General features: G+C 37.2%; 3 protein-coding genes across 4 annotated transcripts in view; 1 reads left to right on the top strand and 2 right to left on the bottom strand.

Annotated features, from left to right (window-relative positions):
• LOC140746300 (glucose dehydrogenase [FAD, quinone]) overlaps positions 1-1,477 on the bottom strand; it is a 28,698-nt gene extending 27,221 nt beyond the window's left edge. Inside the window, exon 1 of the mRNA XM_073078403.1 lies at positions 1,472-1,477. The gene's annotated coding sequence lies outside the window, so the exon portion shown is untranslated. The remainder of the gene's footprint in view (positions 1-1,471) is intronic.
• Positions 1-21,184, top strand: part of Flo2 (flotillin-2) — a 398,911-nt gene that overhangs the window by 307,475 nt on the left and 70,252 nt on the right. The window contains exons 2-3 of the mRNA XM_073078418.1: positions 15,943-16,037; positions 17,748-17,949. Coding sequence (XP_072934519.1) covers positions 15,943-16,037; positions 17,748-17,949 — 297 coding nt within the window. The remainder of the gene's footprint in view (positions 1-15,942; positions 16,038-17,747; positions 17,950-21,184) is intronic.
• LOC140746298 (glucose dehydrogenase [FAD, quinone]) lies at positions 5,120-12,292 on the bottom strand. Of its 2 annotated transcripts, none has more exons than XM_073078399.1 (5): positions 11,993-12,292; positions 8,912-8,988; positions 8,134-8,278; positions 7,392-7,562; positions 5,120-6,701 (listed from the first exon to the last, which is right to left on the bottom strand). In XM_073078399.1, exons 2-5 carry the CDS (start codon positions 8,978-8,980, stop codon positions 5,191-5,193), a joined length of 1,896 nt encoding a protein of 631 aa, XP_072934500.1. In that variant the 5' UTR covers positions 8,981-8,988; positions 11,993-12,292; the 3' UTR covers positions 5,120-5,190. The 2 variants fall into 2 exon arrangements, with proteins under 2 accessions (XP_072934500.1, XP_072934501.1); XM_073078400.1 differs by having other exon boundaries at positions 8,920-8,988.

Below are 21,184 nucleotides of genomic sequence, written 5' to 3'. Positions count from 1 at the left end.
ATGCAATAACCGTTGATATATAGAGCTGATAAAATTATATGACTTTGTGTTTCTAGAGGCACGTTCAAATTCTGAATTGAAAAGAGTGTGATAAGAGCAACATCCAGCTCCTCAGGGGTAGCAACGCCTCTGTAACCGAACTCAGGTAGGATTATCATCTGGGATTGATTACAGATCTCCATGAGCGGCAATAGCCACTGAACATAAAGTAATATTCAACCTCGAGGTAAATACTTTTGTAATTATAATCTTAATCGGTGTGTATTGTTTTTTATGTCATTATATTAATCCATTGTATGCATTTAATGTTTTTCCAAAATTTATGACCGTTGACGTCTTTGCGATGTTATCTGTAATTAACAAATGTTATTTTCAAACCAAAAGTAAATTATATCATTAAACTTACATTTTTTGTAGCCATTTTATGTTTTATTTTGAATGTCAAAATTTTATGTTGAATGTCAAAATTTAGATAAAGTGCCCAAAATTGAATATTTCTTGAGTCGGGACGGTTTTCGTATAAGAGAAAAATAATACTGTATCAAGAGTTCCAGATTCGATTAGAGGCGGAAATTCTTTGAGTCTCAATAAATCTTATTGCACATTTATTGTAAGTCCCGTATCGATTTTTACACAATTGCGGAAGGCAATGTTTCCGAGCGTATGAATGTCTCAATCTTTGACATGCCATACAACCCACATAGCTTAACGGATTTTAACATACAAAGTGTCGTTAGATTCGTGTAACTCTTAACTATATTAGTAACATAGTCATTTATTAAAACAGTCAGATTTTTTAAAAATAGTTTTAGTTAGACGACGGTGGCGGAGCGGCCGCCATACCGGTCTGACGCGCAAAGGGTCGCGGGTTCGATCCCCCGCCAGACAGATATCTAAATGATGAATTTAGATTTCTGTTTCTGGGTCTGGGTGTTTATGTATTTGTCTATGTGTGTGGCATCCACGACACAGGGGATCCTATTGTGGGGCTGTGAGCGTAGAAAGCGTTTTATTTTTTTTATTTTATTTAGTTATACTACTTAAGTGATATTTATAATTATTAAGTGTCTGTGTTTACATTAGTCTGTATTCAATAAAAGCGTCATACTGGAGTCAGCAATTTCGCCGCGACGTACCTTCGACAATGTATGTTACGACATGATCTCTTTTGTGTATTATGTATTTTGACCTGATTTTTAACACACTTTTATTTGTAGGTAAGTGGAAGTAGGTAATTATGTACGCAGTGCGTGTGTTGTCTAAGGGGGACCTATGATCTATTCCTATAACTAAACGTACAGTCCACCTAAGAGAAACCTTTTTACAGTTCAGTGCCCTAAGGGTAAAAACGGAACCCTATTACTAAACTGTCGATATCTGTTCATCTGACTTTGTTTTTTGTTCACGAGGGGGAAACCTTCAAAAGGTACCCGATGCCGTGGGAGCGACACAGGGTTATGTGGGACTCTTACCGCACTAAAACCCCCCGGTGGCCGTCCTAGGCGCTGCGTAGAGGACTCCGGGATCTCCAAAATCTTTCGCTTCCTCTATTGAACCGTAATAGGTAGACAGATTAAATTTTCACAATGCATGAACTTGTAACATTGCTATAATAACAAATACGCTTTAAAATAATGTGATTTGAATTTAATCATTATTTAATTACTGTAACACTGATTTGTTTAATAGCAATTATCTATAATTAGCGTCTATATGTAATGCATAAGTCAACCGACCATTATTTTTAACCGACTGCAAAAAGGAGGTGGTTATCAATTCGGCCGGTATCTTTTTTTTTTTATGTATGTACACGAATTACTCCGCCGTTAGTGGACCGATTTTAATAATTCTTTTTTATTGTGTAGGGACGAGCTGGAAATTGGTCCCATTTAAATATGGTTAGAATCCATCGATGGGTTCTGGAGAAAATGAGGGGAACTCCTCCACCCATGTAAATATAACAGCCATAACTTCGTCGTTTATGAACCTATTTTAATGCCTTTAATTTCGTGTGTGGACAATTGCTACAAGTTGGTCTCATTTAAATATGATCAGAGTGGGTTCTGGAGACAAAATATGTAACTCCTCAACCGATGGGTATAATTGAGTTTTGTTTGACGATATTTGGTGTAGGTTCTAATGAAATTGCAAAACCAGTTTATCATTGACTATTTAAGGGTCTGATAATGTGTCTCGGAGTCAAAATATGTAACTCCTCAACCGATGGGAATAATTGAGTTGTGTTTAAAGATATTTGGTGTAGGTTCTAATGAAATAGCAAAGCCAGTTCATCATTGACTATTTAAGGGTCTGATAATGTGGCTCGGAGACAAAATATGTAACTCCTCAACCGATGGGAATAATTGAGTTGTGTTTGAAGATATTTGGTGTAGGTTCGAATGGAATTGCAAAGTCAGTTCATCATTGACTATTTAGTTAGGTTAGGTTGGAACATATAAGACAATATAAAACTAAGCGAGCAGGGCGCGGCAGCGCCCTGCGAGCGGGCGGTTCCAATCAATGTAAATTCAGACCTTACCTTCATTCATGATCACGTTTTTGCAATTTTATATTGTATTAATAAATGTTAGTATGTCATCACTAAAAAGGGTGAAAAAATTTTTTAACAAAAAATACAACCGACTTCTATGTCACTACAAAGTAAAAAAGGTTTATTCCGGAAATCCCCACCGACAAATCCCTACCAGTGGGGATTGTTATTTTTTTTGCCAAAAATCCCCACTAATAAAACTAACTCAGCTAGTGGGGATTTCTGGAAAAAGAACTAACAATCCCCACCAGGTTTTATAGTTTCAAAATTAATAAAAAAATCGTCAATCGTTTAATTAGATCTTTAAGTAATCATGTCAATATTATAATCAACTTTTATTATAAATTGTTTACATTGAAACGATAACCAAAAATATTTACAACAATTAACTGGATAAAAAATATTTCAACATTTTACATCGTCGTTAGCCAACCTTCTAAAAAGTTTGTGATTCTATGCCTCTCTCCGTAAACACATACTACTTTAATGAAATCGTCTTTTATTAACAGACTTCCAAAAAGGAGGAGGTTACTCAATTCGACCATATATATACGAGTATATATATTTTTTTTTATGTTCGTTCGGCGATTTTTGCACGACGCCCCGACCGATCGACATGATTCATACACCACTGAATGCGGCCAGTTTCACAGGGGGACCCCCTTTGAAACATTTCGAGGAAATTTGAAAATTTTCGCCAGTTTTTCTGGAAAATTGAAAAAAAAAAACAGATTTCATATAAACTTCAATAAGTCGAGTATTTCTTAACCAATTACAATTTTCTTTTTTTTCATATGGAAGGGTGTTTCGTTGCCGTACTTTCCTACCTTAACATTAGTATGCTCTGATGAGTAGAACTTAAGTTATGGGGTGGAAATCATCATCACTGCCCCTGCTTTTTACATATTTTATGACATCTTACCTTCTGCCCACTCAATTCTCATGAAACTTAAAATGAACATTGAGTATCTAGATTAACATGATATGATGGAAAATTCGACCTTCAACTCTTCAACCCTGGTAATGCAGAAGTGCCTCCTGCCTCAACCATACAAGTTAAGCATTTGGAACTTATGGATATTTAATAAGGTCAATAAGCTGAGATATATGATGAAAAATTTGATCTTTAACTCCTTAGATCTGATGATACAGAGGTACCTCCAGCCTAAACCACATATATTACAGGTCCTAAGTAGGTACATGTAATGAAAAAAATGACCTTCAACTCTTTCACTCTGATAATGCTGGTGTGCTTCCAAGCTAAACCATAGGAGTTAGCCATTTTGTGCTTTCAAATATGTATTAACGTCACTAAGCAGACACAGGATGAAAATTTTGACCTTCAAGGTCTTAACCCCGATAACTTTGACCTTCAAGTCTTCAATTCTAGTGACTCAAGGACACTGCTGGCCTAAACCACAGTAACTTGACAATTACTTCTTACAAATATAAAATATGATTAATGAATACGTTGTAGTTTTTCTTAACTATTGAATTAAGGTAAATTGGACCGACCCACTCGCAGAGTTTTACCACCTAGTTTGATTCATTTACTTTTCTGTTCCTACCTTACCTAGCCAATAATATAGTATCTCATATAGCCTCGCCTATAGTGATTCGTATTGAATTGGTTAGGTTAGGTTGGAACATATAAGATAATGTAAAACTAAGCGAGAAGGGCGCGGTAGCGCCCTGCGAGCGGGTGGGTCCAATCCGTATGAATTCTTTATCCAGTTAATTGTTGTAAATATTTTTGGTTATCGTTTCAATGTAAACAATTTATAATAAAAGTTGATTATAATATTGACATGATTACTTAAAGATTAACGATTTTTTTAATTAATTTTGAAACTATAAAACCTGGTGGGGATTGTTAGTTCTTTTTCCAGAAATCCCCACTAAGCTGAGTTAGTTTTATTAGTGGGGATTTTTGGCAAAAAAAATAACAATCCCCACTGGTAGGGATTTGTCGGTGGGGATTTCCGGAATAAACCGTAAAAAATAATTGAAATAAATGTTGGTTTAGTACATATTTCTGAAGTCGGCGCTCATATTAGACACGCTGTTTACATCGTTATCCAACTAAATATATTGAGCGCCGACTTCAGAAATATGTACTAAACCAACATTTATTTCAATTATTTTTTACTTTGTAGTGACATAGAAGTCGGTTGTATTTTTTGTTAAAAATTGTTTTATAAATTTTACCAACCCACTAATAAGGAGTGGAGACGATTGAGAGTGGAGATAATTAATTTCATAATAGTTTTACTTTTCACTTCCTTAAACATTATTTTAATTTGATATGGCAGGTTTACATTATGTAGTTTGTTAACTTAGTTGCTATTCACACAATATTACGACAATTGCCATGTAATTTTAACAGGGGTTTTCATACGCAGAATTCAACGTACTATTTATATCTTATTTTCACAGCTAACTGATTATGCTCATTCAAAAATAAATCAAACATAATTTTTAACACATAATTTATTGTTACCCTAGATAATAAATAAAAACCTAAAATTAAGTTGTAATTTAAAGTAGAATGACAATAAATTAAACATAAATAAATAATTTAACAATTATATACAGAACATATTTAATAATACTGTTGCGAATACTTTTGTACGTCCACATCAGGCGTAATATCTGGACATTCTGCGTTTCAACCAATATTCCTTTATCATGTCGCTACCCTTCTCACCAATCATTATTATTGGTGCGTTGGTATTCCCGCTGACTAAATTAGGCATGATACTGCCATCTATCACCCTCAGCCCTTTCACGCCGTACACTCTCAGTTCATTATCAACAACAGCTTCCGGGTCCCAGAAAGGACCCATCTTAGCGGTGCCAACAGGGTGGTAGATCGTACATGTATACTGTCGTATCATACATTCCCAGAACGCATCCGAATATCTTTGCATCTTCGTGCACGCGGGAAATATGTGCTGGTTTAACACAGAACCGTATCTCTGGAATGCTTTGGTTCTTGATATGGATACAGCTATCTTCACGCCCTCTATCAACGTCTTCACGTCAAATTCGTCAGTCAAGTAGTTAGGATAAATGTATGGGTAGTCGTACGGATTCGCACTTCTCAATTGGATGTAACCTTTACTCTTCGGACGAAGTAGCATAGGGATTATACTCCACACGTCCATATTATTAATCGGCTTGAATACAGCATCGTAAAACTTATCGGATAGGCCATGAACTTTTCTTAATTGTTCACCGCCGTCGGAGTTCGTTGATCCAGAAATAAAGTGGAACTCTATGTCCGGGAAATCGTCTGATGCATTCGCGTACTTCGTTTTGACAAACGCTAGACCTTCCACGCCACCCATAATGGTCAAAGGCCCTTCGCCCAACACAGCGTATTCCATCAAAGTACTCATTGTATGTAGACGATGTTCGACAATTGAAATAGGCTTATTTATCATAAATGCTAACCCTCCTAAACCTATGTGATCTTGCAGATTTTTTCCGACTTGAAGATTTTGTATTAGAGGTATTCGATGTTTCTTTAGCTCCTCTGCTGGACCGATGCCTGATAGCATCAATAGTTGAGCAGAATTTACTGTGCCTGCTGATAATATGACTTCCTTGCGTGCCCTGATGCGATACACCATCTTGTTCCTCACGAATTCTACACCAAACGCAATCCTTGTACGAGGATCTATCATGACTTTAGTTACGTATGAATGCATAGCGATGTGAAGGTTAGGACGATCCTTTGCAGGTCTCAAGAACGCTTTGGATGTTGAGCAACGGCTTCCTCTTCTCAACGTGCCTTGAGCTACCATAAATCCCGTCTGATTTTCGCCATTGATATCTCTATTGACATAACCCATTTCTAAACCAGCTTCGATGAAACTGGAAACTAAAGGTGTGTGATAAGGAGCCTCGGATACTGTTAGATACCCTCCCGTGCTGTGATATGGTGTTTGAGCCAAGTAAGGATTTTGATTGTCTTCTGATTTCTTGAAGTAATATAGAACATCATCGTATCCCCAGCCCTTATTTCCTAATGACTCCCAAGTGTCGTAGTCTTTCTTGTTCCCTCTCAAATATAACATGTAATTGAGAACGGAGCTTCCACCAAGGACCTTCCCTCTGGGCCAGTTGCATCGGCCACCCTCCATGGCTGTAATTATAAAATAAATGTCTTTAAATATTGAAATAATTATGACAGATAATCTTTTTAAAATATATAGTGAATAATATTTTAAGTAATATAATTTATGAGATACCTATTGCAATTTTGTAACATTACATTTTATTAGGATAATAATAATTATATTAATGGGAAATGTCATGAATAGATAAATTAAGTAAATATAAAACGTCTAAGTCCATGGAAAATATACGAATATCATCGATATTTTTAATAATTATAATAAATAATTTGTTAATTTCGTCAAAACTCATCGTTATCTAATTTAGCAATTTAGCAAATAAATGAAATTAAATCGAATTGATTAAAAATATTTCTTAATTTTTTTTAATATAGGAGTAGCAGACGAGGTTGCAGTCCACCTGATGGTATGGGGCTACTGCCACCTATGGATGAGATTCCTACCTGCGGACGGCCAAAGATGCGCCGCTACTCGCGAGAACTAAGTTGGAATGCCTCGGAAAAGTATGTCTCTCTTTGTCAAGGCAGAAATATACGTGGCGGTGGTGCCGCCAGAGTCTAACCACAAGGGGGTGTTCCGTCAATAACTATTTATCAATCTATGTTTCCGTACCCCCTTGTTCAATCAAGTTGTTCTTTGAACACGGAATTTTAATATATACGAGTAGTATTCCAAAAGCTTACTTAAGTGTCACCTACCTAAACAACTAGTCCCCTGCGGTTCAGTTTTGTACTTCCAATCCAGTTTACTGAGCTGGAGGTAGCCAGCCAGGATAGGGACATCCGATATCTCCGTCTCATCTCCACCAGCTTCCAGCAGCAACACCTTCCAATGTCCTATTTCTGATAGACGATTCGCTACTACGGCACCTGGAAAAATTCGCATTGATTTATAGTTAAAAATTGTTTAAATAAATAAAATTTTAAATAAATTATAGGGATATGTAAGCACTGACAGCTTAGTATAATGTTATGTAGATTGCCTTCAAGGGTTAAGTTAGATTTGAATTTAAATATATTTATTGGCAATTGATAAATACATTAGATTCGTGTTTAGGTTACAGATAAATAATGTTTTGATAAAGTTAAAGGAGCTATGGTATGCATTTATGGTCTGATTCAGTCATGTAACAAGTGTTATTGAAATATTTTTTTTTAGGTCTGTCATGATTTGCACAGCCACATTGTAGTCATATCATAAACATTTATGAGCATAAAATGGAATGGTGAAAACAATTGATATTCACTCAGTTTTAAAGTTCTCTAAATCTATTTTCACAGTGAAAATAATCTTTAGAATATAAATCAATGTATCTTTACGCTTTTAGTGTAAAAACTACTAAATGGTTTGAACGGAAAATTAAGATTAAGATTACAGTATTGAGGGGAACTAATATAAGATCTTTGAAAAAAGCACTTTAAGAACAATATACTCACTGACCGGCTGAACCGGCACCCACTATGATGAAGTCGTACTCCGGCAGCATCCTCGCGTCTCCAACGTCCGCTGGCCTGCCTTCTGGGTCGGTCTGGTCGAACTGGAAGTAGGCGATCGCTGCCACTAACATCGGGATGAACCATGCTACCTGTTGATAGAAGATTATTAAAGTTAGGATGAATTGTCTGTGTATAATGGTATTTTAAACCTTGCAGTATGCACCACCCTCCCTCCTACATACAAAAATAATATATACACTACCACACATGCCACCACCAACACGTGGTTCGCTCCAAAACGGAACATCACCAGAATAAGCTAATCTTATCTTATCTGATTTGTTTTGATGATAGATGACCCAAGGCGACAGCCATTTACCATCAGATGGACTGCATGATCTAAGGCTACTTCAATATTATGACAAAAAAGTATATTTTTACTTCACATTGCTGTTCTTAGGCAGAAACAGGTGTGGCCCTAGTGCCGCCGGAATCGAACTATCAAGGAAAATAATAACGACAATCTGCATGGCGCTCCGCCATCATACCAGCGTGATGCGCAATGAGTTTTGGGTTCAATCCCCGGCCAAACAGATATCTGAATGATAAATTTAGGTTTATTTTCTGGGTCTGGGTGTTTGTATATTCGTCTTTGTTTGTTCATGGCACCCATGGCATAGTGAGGGGGCGGTAAGTTTAAAAAGTGTCCATTTCTCTTTTTTTAATAAGGAAGGTTAAATCAATTAAAGGCTTATATAAATTATGAAATCTTGGACATGTACCTGCGTACCTGCGGCTGCGATGGCCGTGCCAGATATCACGTCCGCGGCCGCGTTCACTATCGAGCTCATCTCCACACCTGGAAAGTGATAATAAGATTATAATCTTAGTCATAAACGATACTGTTTGTACATTGATACGTATCAGCGCCAATTGCTGTGTTTAGTTTGATATATAATTAAGAAGCACAGGCTGTGTCACCAAATTCCGGTTTAAATTATGACACGTGTTTGATGTAGATGTCTGAAGAGATCGTGGAAAGTTATAGTCAAAATCAAGTAAAACACTAATTAACCAATTTTTCCTCAATTATATTAGAAATGACATCAATTTCATGTCATTATATAAGAACCTTAAGTAAAGGAGGCTTACTTATCTATGTACAATGGTACTTTTTACCTATTTCTAATCAACCTTTGTTTCATATCTCGATGATTGTGATTGCTTATAATTAATTTCTAAAGGTGTATAAAAGTAAACTAAAAATGCGCTAAAATTCGCCCACAAATTCGCCACAAAGAGACCCAATTACCACAGAGATGACAAAATATTAAATTCGAATATTTCTAGTAAATTTATGCAAAATTAAATTTTCTCAGTAGACACAAATATGTAAAAGTTATGCAAATTGCATTATCATTTGTTATCTGTAAACTATCGAGCAAAAACTGTAAAATAAGAAATATAAAGAAAAAGATCGTTAAACAGTGCCGTGGTCACGGTTGTCAAGTGACAGGAAGACGTGACCAGCCGGTGGTATGGTAACGGTACCGCGCCGCGTCATCGCACCGTCGTCCTTACAAATACCGACGCTCTACATTACATTCCAATGACGGGATGTTTTGTTGTATTTTAAAGCAGAAATGAATTAAATTTAATATATTTTAGAATCATATATCTATGTTTAATTGAACTAGAGAATTATTATAAAAATAAATTAGCAGTAGTAGCCTATGTCGCTCCCAAATTTAGACGAATCCAACGACACGTATGTAAAAAATACGTAATGTAAAAAATATCACGGGCAGGTAGGTAATCGTTGCGTCAATTTCTTAATTGTATGCTATCGCATAGATTTAGTAGAAAGTGAATCTGCACACACGAGCGCACACTCTTAAATGTAGGGCAGCATTTAGTACGGTTAGGGTTCCGTACACAAACGGTAAAAACGGAACCCTATTATGTACTAAGCCGCCTATACTATCGCTGTCTGTCCGTCTGTCACAGGGCTCTATCTATCTATATTTCGAACCTTAATAGACAGACACTTGATTTTTTACAGAGTATGTGTGACGTGTGTAGGTATAACGGTGGCCGCTATAACAAAACATGGTCAAATTTCGATCATTGGTAGATAAAAATTGGATAGATAGATTATTAACAACGGGCATTAATGACTAAAACAAAGAGATTAATATATGCAGTCTATTGCAGGAAATTGTCCCGGTTTTCATACAAACATTTTTAGTTCGCATCACATAACACCATTCGTTCCACCACCATAGTTCGCATAACACCATTTTAAATTGATAGAAAGTTTACATATTATAAGACAGACCGACTTACTACCAATTGGTAACCAGTAGATGACACTTTTTCTCTCTACGTCCGATGTAATTTATAAGGTGGTAGAACCCTTTGTGGTTCGACTCCGGCGGCACCACCGGCACACCTATTTCTACCTAATAACAGCAGTGTTAGGCGCTGCTGTGTTCCGGTTTGAAGGGTGTGGTAAGGGAGACAGACTTTTCCGAGGCGTTCCAGCTTAGTCCTCAGGGGTAGCAGCGCATCTGTGACTGACCTCAGATAGGAATATCTAATCCTATCTGAGGTTGATTACAGATGTCCATGGGCGGCAGTAACCACTTACCATCAGGTGGACTGCATGCTCGTCTGCTACTCCTATAATATAAAAAAAAAAAAACTCCATTTCTCTATAATTTATTTGCCATTAAACACTTAATAAACACGGCGATGTGTGTGTACGTGTAGTAGTAGTGTGTTTGTGTGTAGTGGGTACCTCTAGAATGTTAAAAGGTTCCGGTGAAAATACCCAATGTTATGTAACTCCGTTTTAAATACCGCGCTTCATTGCAACTCGCTCGAATACTGATTTTTGTTCACATACTGTTTGACATACATTACTGATTTATTTAGGTTAGGTTAAGTTGGTTGATTTTAGAATCTCGCAATGTATTTATTCGGATGTTTCACAAGTTAAATTTTGATAGTACCGAAATAAAGATCAGTTTTGACTTTTTGTCAATTTATCCATTTAAGAAAATTACTAGCTGACACGGCAAACGTTGTATTGCCATATAAATAAAAAAATGTTACGGGTGAACATTGAACAACCCTTATCACTTAGGGGTATGAAAAATAGATAGTAGCCGATTCTCAGACCTACCGAATATGCATATAAATTTTGGTGAAAATCGGTAAAGGTTCGGAGGAGTACGGTACCTAACATTGTGACCCGAGAATTTTATATATAAGATTTATTACTGAAAATAAAAATTTCATCAGTTTCTCATGATATTGTTAAACTTATTCAAAATACCGTACTACAAATGCCTGTTATTTATAATCAAACTATCCAATGTTTTGCCTACCAGCGATTGATATTTGACAATTTCTTTATAGTAAACATTGTTATTTTTCGATCTTTAGAATGTTAGAATTAAATAAATTGATGATTAAAAATGGACGTAAATAGATTAAAATAAAATACATTACATGCCTTAAATAGCTTAAACCAAAAAAAAGAAGACAACGCCTCGAGGAACATTGCATTAAAGAACAAATTCCGCTTGTATGCACTTTAAGCGGCATGTTACATTTCATTTATTTGGCGAATGTTAACTTTTTATTTGATGTCGAATATTTACGTAACAGTTAATTACACTATTACTATTTTTTTGTAAATGTGTGTTACATTCTGATTTCAATTACTGAACATAAAGGCTAAGTATAATTTTTTTTGGTCTGAGGTCATTAGCATAATCTTTATTACGTGTAAGAAAATATGCACTGATAAGCGTTATCAATACCGAACCAAAGAGGGTCGACGTTTTCGAACTTACCTTAATGTCTTCTGATTTCACGAAAACAACGTATCGTGAACGGTAACATAGCACAAAAAACACTTTACACTTTCGACTATTCTATCGGAAACCACTTCACTTTTTAAAAGTGGTTTGTGTCAAAATAATGTTCCACTTAGTTCCGGTGACACTGGTTGTATTTAAGGTGTATTTATTTATTGTTTACGACTTGGACGGTGTCTTAATAGAACAGAGACGTTAAATACAGTTGTGTTTTCGACGACTGCGGCCACTTTCTTCGACCGGCGCTACGCAACTCCTGCACGTACCGCACTGTGCAGTGAAATGGTGGGAGAGTATTGTGGACAATGGAACTGTAATACTTTTTAAAGTGGTTCGCAGTGGTGACACATACGATATATTTTTGAGTTATAGCAGCAGTTTAGGGTTATACTCCTGCACGTACTGCACTGTGCAGTGAAATGGGGGAGGGTATTGTGGACAATGGAACTGTAATTGATTTTTAAATTGGTTCGCAGTGGTGACACATACGACATATTTTTTGCCACATAGCAGCAGTTTAGGGTTATGCTCCTGCACGTACCGCATTGTGCAGTGAAATGGTGGGAAGGTTTAGACAATGGATCTGTAATAGATTTTGAAGTGGTTCGCACTGGTGACATGTACGACATATTTCTGCCTTGTAGCAGCAGTTTGGTGTTATGGACTCGTTTGTAGGGTGTCTTAAGGTAGTTTACTGTACCTAGTAAGAGTAGTTTAAGCTTCATATCTACTAATACAATTAAACTTTATTAATAAGTAGGTGGGCCTAATAAGTCGGAACATTTAAATGCTTTTTCTCAGAGGTTTTTACGTTGTGTGTACCATTCCACATAATTCTGCAGAGGGTTCCAGATTCGACTCTCGTTCATACAACCTCTTATGGTACGCTTAATCGTAATCCCACTAAGTAATGAGATATAATCTAGGGCTTAATAGTTCACATATGTCTTAAATGCCTATCATTTGTAATACATTTGCCCAACAAAGCTACAAGCCGCGCATTAAGAACTTTCCCATAAAAATCAAGGTTGATGGTGGTAGAACCCGTTGTAAACGATATCCGGGGGCACCACCGGCACTTTTTTTTTATATAATATAAGAGTAGCAGACGAGCATGCAGTCCACCTGATGGTAAGTGGCTACTGCCGCCCATGGACATCTGTATTCAACCCCAGATAGGATCAGATATTCCTACCAGAGGTCGACCACAGATGCGCCGCTACCCCTGAGGACTAAGCTGGAACGCCTCGGAAAAGTCTGTCTCCCTTCACTTCTGCCCATAACAGCAGTGTTAAGCGCTGTCTTCTGGTTTGATGAGTGTGGTATAGAGGAGGTCCTTAGATAGGACGGTTATCTTTAAAAACTAATTTCACGCGTACAAGGTGAGAATTACCTACACATACTTATTATTATCTAATCAAGATAGGATCCACACATGAAATTCTGTGAAATCATACTAAGTGGCTAAAATTGATCATAAGTACCTAAGTATAATCTTAGTAAATCTGCTAGTCCGCTCTGAATATAGAAATGAAAAAAATAGCGTCGCCTTTGCAAATTGTATGACTACACCTGCTCGCAACAACTTCAGAGCGGACTTGCAGTTTGGCGCTGACTATACCAACCTTAGTTTGGAAATATGGTAAATCCCATTAGAAAATCTTAATGAGTCACGTTTCTGAAAAGTGGTTTCGTCACTTACACTTTATAAGTGAAAGTAAACAAACACCATTACAGAAAATTATCTTCGGATGAAAGTAAATACCCGAATTTTATGTTGACCAATAAATAAAATTAAAGTTTCTGACCGTTATGCGAAAATAACAGCCTTTCCCTAAATACAATAAAAAGTATATTTTACAGTAGTTATATGTTATAACTACCCTATAAATATACATTATGTATGTAATAACTATTAATATATTATCTTTTTTTATATTAAGTATAACAAAAAGGCAATTACAATTAATTATTATAAAATGTTTGCCTGTCACATTTTTAAAGTGTTGAGTCAATGAGGTGCATTGAACCTCATGACTCATGCCTTAATGATCTCAGATTATTGATTTAATATTGACTTCGCGCGTTAAAGTAGGTGATGGTATCCAAGGGATCTCTCTCCAGCATGCTGCTTCAATGTGGTTTGGCAAAGATATTATGTTAAAATTCGTGAAAAAAATCTGATTAAATTTCACTTTTTGAAGTTCTTACGTATAGCTACGCAATGCTTGGCAAGTAGCCAATATTCTGTGGTCGAAAGCGTTGTAAGGTTTCTTAGCGAGTTTCTGTAGTTTTTGTAAACTGTACCTCATTATTTGGTTATGTTGCCATAGTTCCTCTGTCATCGTATCTTGTTATTGTATATACATGATACAGGGACGTGGTTGTTGTTACTGTTGTTGTCGTTTTTATTACGGGCGGCAGTAGCCACTTACCATCTGGTGGACTGTATGCAGACGAGCATACTCCTATATTATAAAAAATATATGGATGTAAGACATGTTGTTTACATTTTTTATTTTCTGCCATAACGTTACACTTTCTTATTTACAATTTTTCAAATCTTCGCGTGCTAACTACTAAGGATTAGGCCTCGTTTATTTCAACAGACATTAACCGTGTCAGACAAGAACCGTGACAGGCTACCAGCCGTACCTACTACATAGAATATATTAGTATAAGTAACAAACCTTATGTATATAAGGTTACGAAGTTTAAACGTACAGTAATAAGATAATAAAGGAGAAAGTACAAACGTGGTGCCGATCAGGATAGGAAACCTGTTTGGTGAGCTGCACCCGCGGTAATCCCAGAGGTTAGCGCCCCGTGTGAGCTGCATTACAATGCATATCAAACACTAACTTTAGCTCATTGCTTCGGTAATGTAGCATATTTTTTGAAGTTACTCGTATGTAAACATATAAATAAAATTGGAATGTCTGTTTTTAATATTGAAATAACCGCTTTTTACTACATGCATACGAAAATACATACGGTATATACACCAAAATAACTTTTTTACAATTTTTGTCTGTCTGTCTGTTTGTACTGGCTAATCTCTGAAATGGCTGGACCGATTTTGACGGGACTTTTGTTGGCAATTAGCTAATGTAATAAGGGTTAATTTGGGATACTTATATTTTTAGAATTAGCTGTGCCCTTGTTTCTTTTTAACGTCGGTGAAACCACGGGGCACAGTTAGTATCAAAATAAAATCCTTTATTACCTTTGACATTTAAAGTGGATAATCTTTGTCTTTTGTACTAAATAATTTGGACGGATACTTTAAATGTTATCACGATAGGAATTTCGTGACCGGAACGATATTAAAACACGTGGGTATTTGAATTTGGCAATTTTTTTTCGAATTAATACTTATTTTGTTACATAGCAGTGATAATGGTTTAAACCGGGCCTCTCGATCGACAGGTCCGAGGTAAATCGCAGGCACGGACCTCTGATTTTTACAAAAGTTATGTGATATTAGAAATTAATTATTACTTGCTTTATCGGTTAAAGACAACATCGCCAGGAAACCTGCATACCAGAGAGATCTTAAAAAAGTTTTAAGGTATGTGAAGTCTACCAACACACGCTTGCGCCAGCGCGGTGGGCTATAGCCTTAAAGGAACAGTAATGTATTGACGTCGACGACGGGAAATAACATTTATGTATTTATCTATTATTTGTACCCGCTCAGCCTACGATATTTTACTCAGTACGCAATAATATCGTCTATTGGTAGATATTTCTCAAAGAAATAAACAGTTTATTTGTACAAATACTCGTATCTTTCTACGTGTTATTGTCTTGTATGTTTATTCCGTGTAAATGTTTAAATAGATAATTGTGTGCGATGTTTTATGTGCAGCATGAAATATGGGTATCTATTATGGGGTTACTGAAGAATATTTTCTTCTTTCCAGGTAGCTGCTTCGGCTCTACACAAAAACGAACGATAGTCGGAGGATGGGCGTGGGCGTGGTGGCTGGTCACCGACGTTCAACGTATCTCCCTCGAGGTAAAACTCAAGAAATACTTATCTAAGTATAGTAGAAGTTTGTTAGTAGCACTACTTGTTTATAGCGATGGAAGGAGCATTTCCTTGAAGGGATACAGGCTGACATACCATTGTACATCTTAGAATTGGCAACGCATTTATGATCGGCTTCAGGTAGAATACCTGTTCTATGTTATGGAATTTGTTGTAGATGTTTATTGGAATCAGTAGCCTATTAATACGTCTTGGGCTGATTGATCGTTAGCTACCTAGATTTTTTTAATTAAGCAAGCACTACTAGGAGTAGCAGACGAGCTTGCTGTCCACCTGATGGTAAGTGGCTACTGCCGCCCATGGACATCTGTAATCAACCCAAGATAGGATTATATATTCGTACCTGAGGTCGGCCACAGATGCGCCGCAACCCCTGAGGACTAAGCTGGAACGCCTCGGATAAGTACCTATGTCTCCCTTACTGCACCCTTCAAATCAGAACACAGCAGCGCTTAACACAGCTCTTATGTGGCAGAAATAGGTGTGGCGGTGATGCTATCTTAGTCGAACCACAAAGGGTTCTACCACCTTTACTTTCTACCTTTTTTAAGATAACCAACTTATGTAATTGAGACCGTTAGTAAACGTACTAAATTGAAACTTGCTATCTGTTGAAAATGAAACATATATAGTCGCCATTTACCAAACGTGGACTATAATATAAAATAGTCTATAAACTAAATTAGAGCCGGTATGATCTATAATTTAACGACAAAGACGAAATACTATTGATAGCATTGCATCCATTTAACTATTTCACGAAAGAGTCTATCATATTCAACACCAACACTTGTAGCGGTCACTACTGACTCACAAAGCTAGATTCTAATCAGCGATCCATGTCATAAGACTTGGACTTCAGTCGAGAATACTAATAGACGAGGTCCATGTTATATTTAAGGACTCTTACGTGTCTACGCACGGTGTTATTTAACCGACCTCCATTTCTTATAGAATGCTTAATTAGAAGGAGTGTGGTATACCTGGCAGCCCTCACGTAGGTTTCGTAACCCTTCAACAGAACGCATGATTTGTATACCTAGGTGTAATAGGTGCCCTGTAATGGTAACGATGATGTAAGAGTTTGATGACTGATGGTGGTAAATTCTTTGTCGTAATTCGCAGACGAGCATACAGTCCACCTGATGGTAAGTGCCCATAGACATCTTTAATCAACCGCGGATAGGATGAGACATGTTGTCATAAGGCAGAAATAGGTGTGGCTGTGGTGCCACCGGAGTCGAACCATTTCTGCCTAATAAGAGCAGTGTTAAGCGCTGCTGTGTTCTGATTTGAAGGGTGTGGTAGGAGAGACATACTTTTTCGAGGCGTACCAGCTTAGTTCTCAGGGGTAGCGGCGCATCTGTACCGACCTCAGATAGAAAACTAATCTTATTTGGGGTTTATTACAGATTTCCAGGGCCGGCAGTAGCCACTTACTACCAGATGGACTGCATGCTCGTCTTGTAGTCGTATATTATGAAAATATAAAAAAAAAACCAACTGTATCTATGGTTCATTACAGATGTAATGGGCCGTAGCCACTCACCATCAGGTGGACTGCATGCTCGTCTGCTACTCTTACATTATAAAAAAGATCCTTTTTTTCTAAAGTCAAAGTATTACCAAAAAAAGGTGTTTTCTTTTAAAATATCACCATTAAAATATTCTCCCCAGGTTATGACACTGAACCCGATGTGCGAGTACGTGGAGACGGCCCAGGGCGTCCCGCTGACCGTCACCGGCGTCGCCCAGTGCAAGATCATGAACGAGGACGAGCTGCTCACGACCGCCTGCGAACAGTTCCTCGGGAAGAGCATCAAGGAGATCAAGATGACGGTGCTGCAGACCCTCGAAGGGCACCTGAGAGCTATACTCGGTAAGTGGCCGTTTATTTTATATGACACTAGTTTTTACTTTGCTCGCGTAGAGGTTTTCTAGTTATCCCTTGGGAACAGTACATTTTTTGGGATAAAATACCATAAAATCTCACATTCCCATTTATAATATTAATTTGGATAATAACTTTCTTCTAAAACTAAATTTGAAAATGGGCTATGGACGAATAATGTCAGGTCTTTGTAAAAAAAATGTAATCAACGCCATCTAGTGTATAGTCATTACATAAAATGTTTATATTTTAGTACAGAGAAAGCGCGGTAATTTGTAGTTTTATCTTTGTGTTTGTTAAATTATACTTAATATTTTTAAGATTAAATCTTCATTAAAAGAAATTCACGTCGTTAATAACTTAAATACTATTACTAAATACTAAAATAACTTATTAACATAAGTTCTATATAGAACACTGACATCTAGCGCGTATTACAAGAACTACGCGCTCGTACCAAAAGTTTTGTTCATGTGAACATAGATGGCGTTGATGGTAACACAGAACGAAATATTTTACCGCCTAATTGACCTATTATAATTTGCTATTATTGTTAAGCTCTACATAATAATTCTATGTAATTTTGTATTACGGTTAGGTTCTTCTAAAATGTGCAGATAATATTACATCTACGTATTTTCAAAGTTAAGTAAATGATAAACTTGAATTATAAAATTATTCGACTTTCCGCCCAATCTGTTAAAATTAACAACAAAAACCATTAAACGTAAAAGTTTTTGAGAATCTGTTTTGATAGACATAAGTAAATCATCTGAAAATTTTGAAGGTTTGAAGTTTTTAAAAGACTGGACGAATTGATAACGGGATTTGAATTTGATTGAAAAGACATTTTGACTTCACTGTATCGTGGGTGCCTTGGACACACACAACGACGAAGACGCAAACACCCAGACCCAGAACAGATATCTAAATTCATCATTCAGATTCAGTTTGGCCGGGGATCGAATCCGGATCCCTTTGCGCGTCAGACCGGTATGATAACCGCACCGCCATGCGGTTCGTCAATAATTATTTGTTGGATGTTTTGTAGAGGCGTTCATGAAATTACTGTGAATAATTTATGTCGCTTTCAACCATATGAAGCGTACATTATTATAACATGTACATTGTACAATAGGCATTAAATCCACTAGAAAATTACTAGCGAGTGACAAATATATTGTATATTTGATGTTACTCACGAACCACTGGTTTGATAGTTTATTTTGTAAATACGGGTTTTATAGGAAACCTCTATAGTGAGATATTGGTGTGTTGATTACTTTATTTTACTTTTTGTCGTGGAAGCAGCATGGGGTCGTGTGGGATTTTTACCGCACTAATTTAAAAAAGCATCACATTGATTAGAATGTCCCAAATGTCTGTCATTTGTTTTGTACCGAAAAAGTTTAATTTATAAATTATTTCCCAGTGGATCTGAACTTTAAAGTTTTTAGAGCTTTGAAGTATTTCGCGGTGGAAAAATATATGTTGTTTTCAAAATATTAAAGTTTCAGGTCAGCAGTAAATACTTCGTCATATTTTTAGGTTTTTTATTACTGTGAAAGGTTAATTGTGTCGATTCCCATTTTAATTTTAAATGAACTGGTTACACTACACTAGGTAGACAGCTCTGTCCCTGTAGTACCGGGACCAGAATAGGGCTACGGTAACCCTTGCCTGTCGTAAGAGGCGACTAAAAGGGGCTTCCGGGGTTGCGGGCGGCAAGAGTGGGAGCTCAAACCGTCCAGCAAGCGACCCCGGGAAGGACAGCGGTTTGTGTGGTCGCATATCGCTGTAATCACCAGGGGATGTGAGAGGAGCGTAAATTGCTCCCCCCAGGGCAGAGCCCGATAAAAGGGCATCGCGTTAGGAGGACTCCGGTTGTGTTCCGTTGGAGATCCCGGAGTTCTCCACCAAACGCTGAGGACGGCCACCGGGGGGGTTTTAGTGTGGTAAAAATCCCACATAACCCGGCGTCACAAAAAAAAAAAAAAAAAAGGTAGACAGCTCACTGTGATAGTTTGGATGGTTCGGGTTCGGACAATAGCTCGTTACACATTGTTGGAGGGTACTATTATAACGTCATAAAGGCAGATTTCTATCTCCGTGGCATCTAATGGCATCTAACAGCTGGTTTTACTATCGTAGATAATCGATTATTAGTCTAATAATAGCCATAAGGCTATTCAGAAGTTTTTAATGAAATTGAGGTAGCAACCTACGAACGACCTTGCAATCAGTCTGATAATAAGTAGAAATTTGAAAGTACCGGGAGGTACCATCGTCACACCTATTTCTAGTGTGAACTGTTGTGTTTTGATTAAAGGGCAGGGATGCTGGATGACTTACATAAAGCGGTCAACTTAGTCCTCAGACGCGTCTGTGATCGGCTTCAGTTAGAACCCCTATATATAGTTGGTTGTAGATGTCCATGTCATTGGTACTTCCATATTATGTATAAAAAAACCCACCACGGTATAAAAGGTTAGGTGTGGTAAGGGAAACAGACTTTATCGAGGCGTTCCAACTTAGTCCTCAGAGGTAGCGGCGCACCTGTGGCCGACCTCAGGTAGGAATATCTAATCCAATCTGGGGTTGATTACAGATGTCCATGGGCGGCAGTAGCCACTTACCATCAGGTGGACTGCATGCTCGTCTGCTACGCCTATATTATAAAAAAAAATGTTATTAGTACCAATTTTAAGATCAAAACTGTTATATTTATAAATTCGATCAAACCAATATTACTTATCAGTTAATTACATTGTAATTACGATTAGTTCTCATAAATGACAAAATAATTGTGATCGGCTTCAGTTAGAACTCCTCTTTACAGAGTTGGTTGCGAATGCCCATGGGTGGCAGTGACTACTTACCATCAGGTGGATTACTTGCTCGTTTGTTTACCTGCATACCTTAAAAGTCTGAAGGCCCGGCCAAACTTTTTACAGATTTGCGTACAAGCGACATTGTATGGGAAAAATTAGGCGCGGGCGCACGAGTACGCGCGTACACGTACGCGCTCTGTGTGACCGCTAACTCAGTACAATACAACTCAGCGGCGTCAGGATTTACTATTAGCGCTAACGCCCTAGCGCGGCGCTAGAACACGCGCTCTGTGTGGCCAGGCCTTAAATACGCAATAAAACAACTTTTATTCAACTTAACAACCTTCTTAAAATCCTAAACTTATTTGTACAAAACTGAACGAGCGCTTTAC

This window comes from Epargyreus clarus, unplaced genomic scaffold (assembly GCF_041222505.1).
Source record: "Epargyreus clarus isolate Ecla_fem2 unplaced genomic scaffold, WU_Ecla_fem_2.2 ptg000012l, whole genome shotgun sequence".
Lineage (NCBI taxonomy): Eukaryota > Metazoa > Arthropoda > Insecta > Lepidoptera > Hesperiidae > Epargyreus > Epargyreus clarus.
Note: the sequence above shows the minus strand (reverse complement) of the source record. Positions and strands in the feature narration are given on the sequence as shown.

Excerpts from the sequence above, each read along its gene's own strand:
- LOC140746298 (XM_073078399.1), bottom strand. The coding sequence starts at position 8,980 with ATGAGCTCGATAGTGAACGCGGCCGCGGACGTGATATCTGGCACGGCC. Across the intron at positions 7,563-8,133 it reads AGTGGGTGCCGGTTCAGCCG|GTGCCGTAGTAGCGAATCGT; the intron begins GTCAGTGAGTAT and ends GAATTTTTCCAG. Across the intron at positions 6,702-7,391 it reads GCAGGGGACTAGTTGTTTAG|CCATGGAGGGTGGCCGATGC; the intron begins GTAGGTGACACT and ends TTATAATTACAG.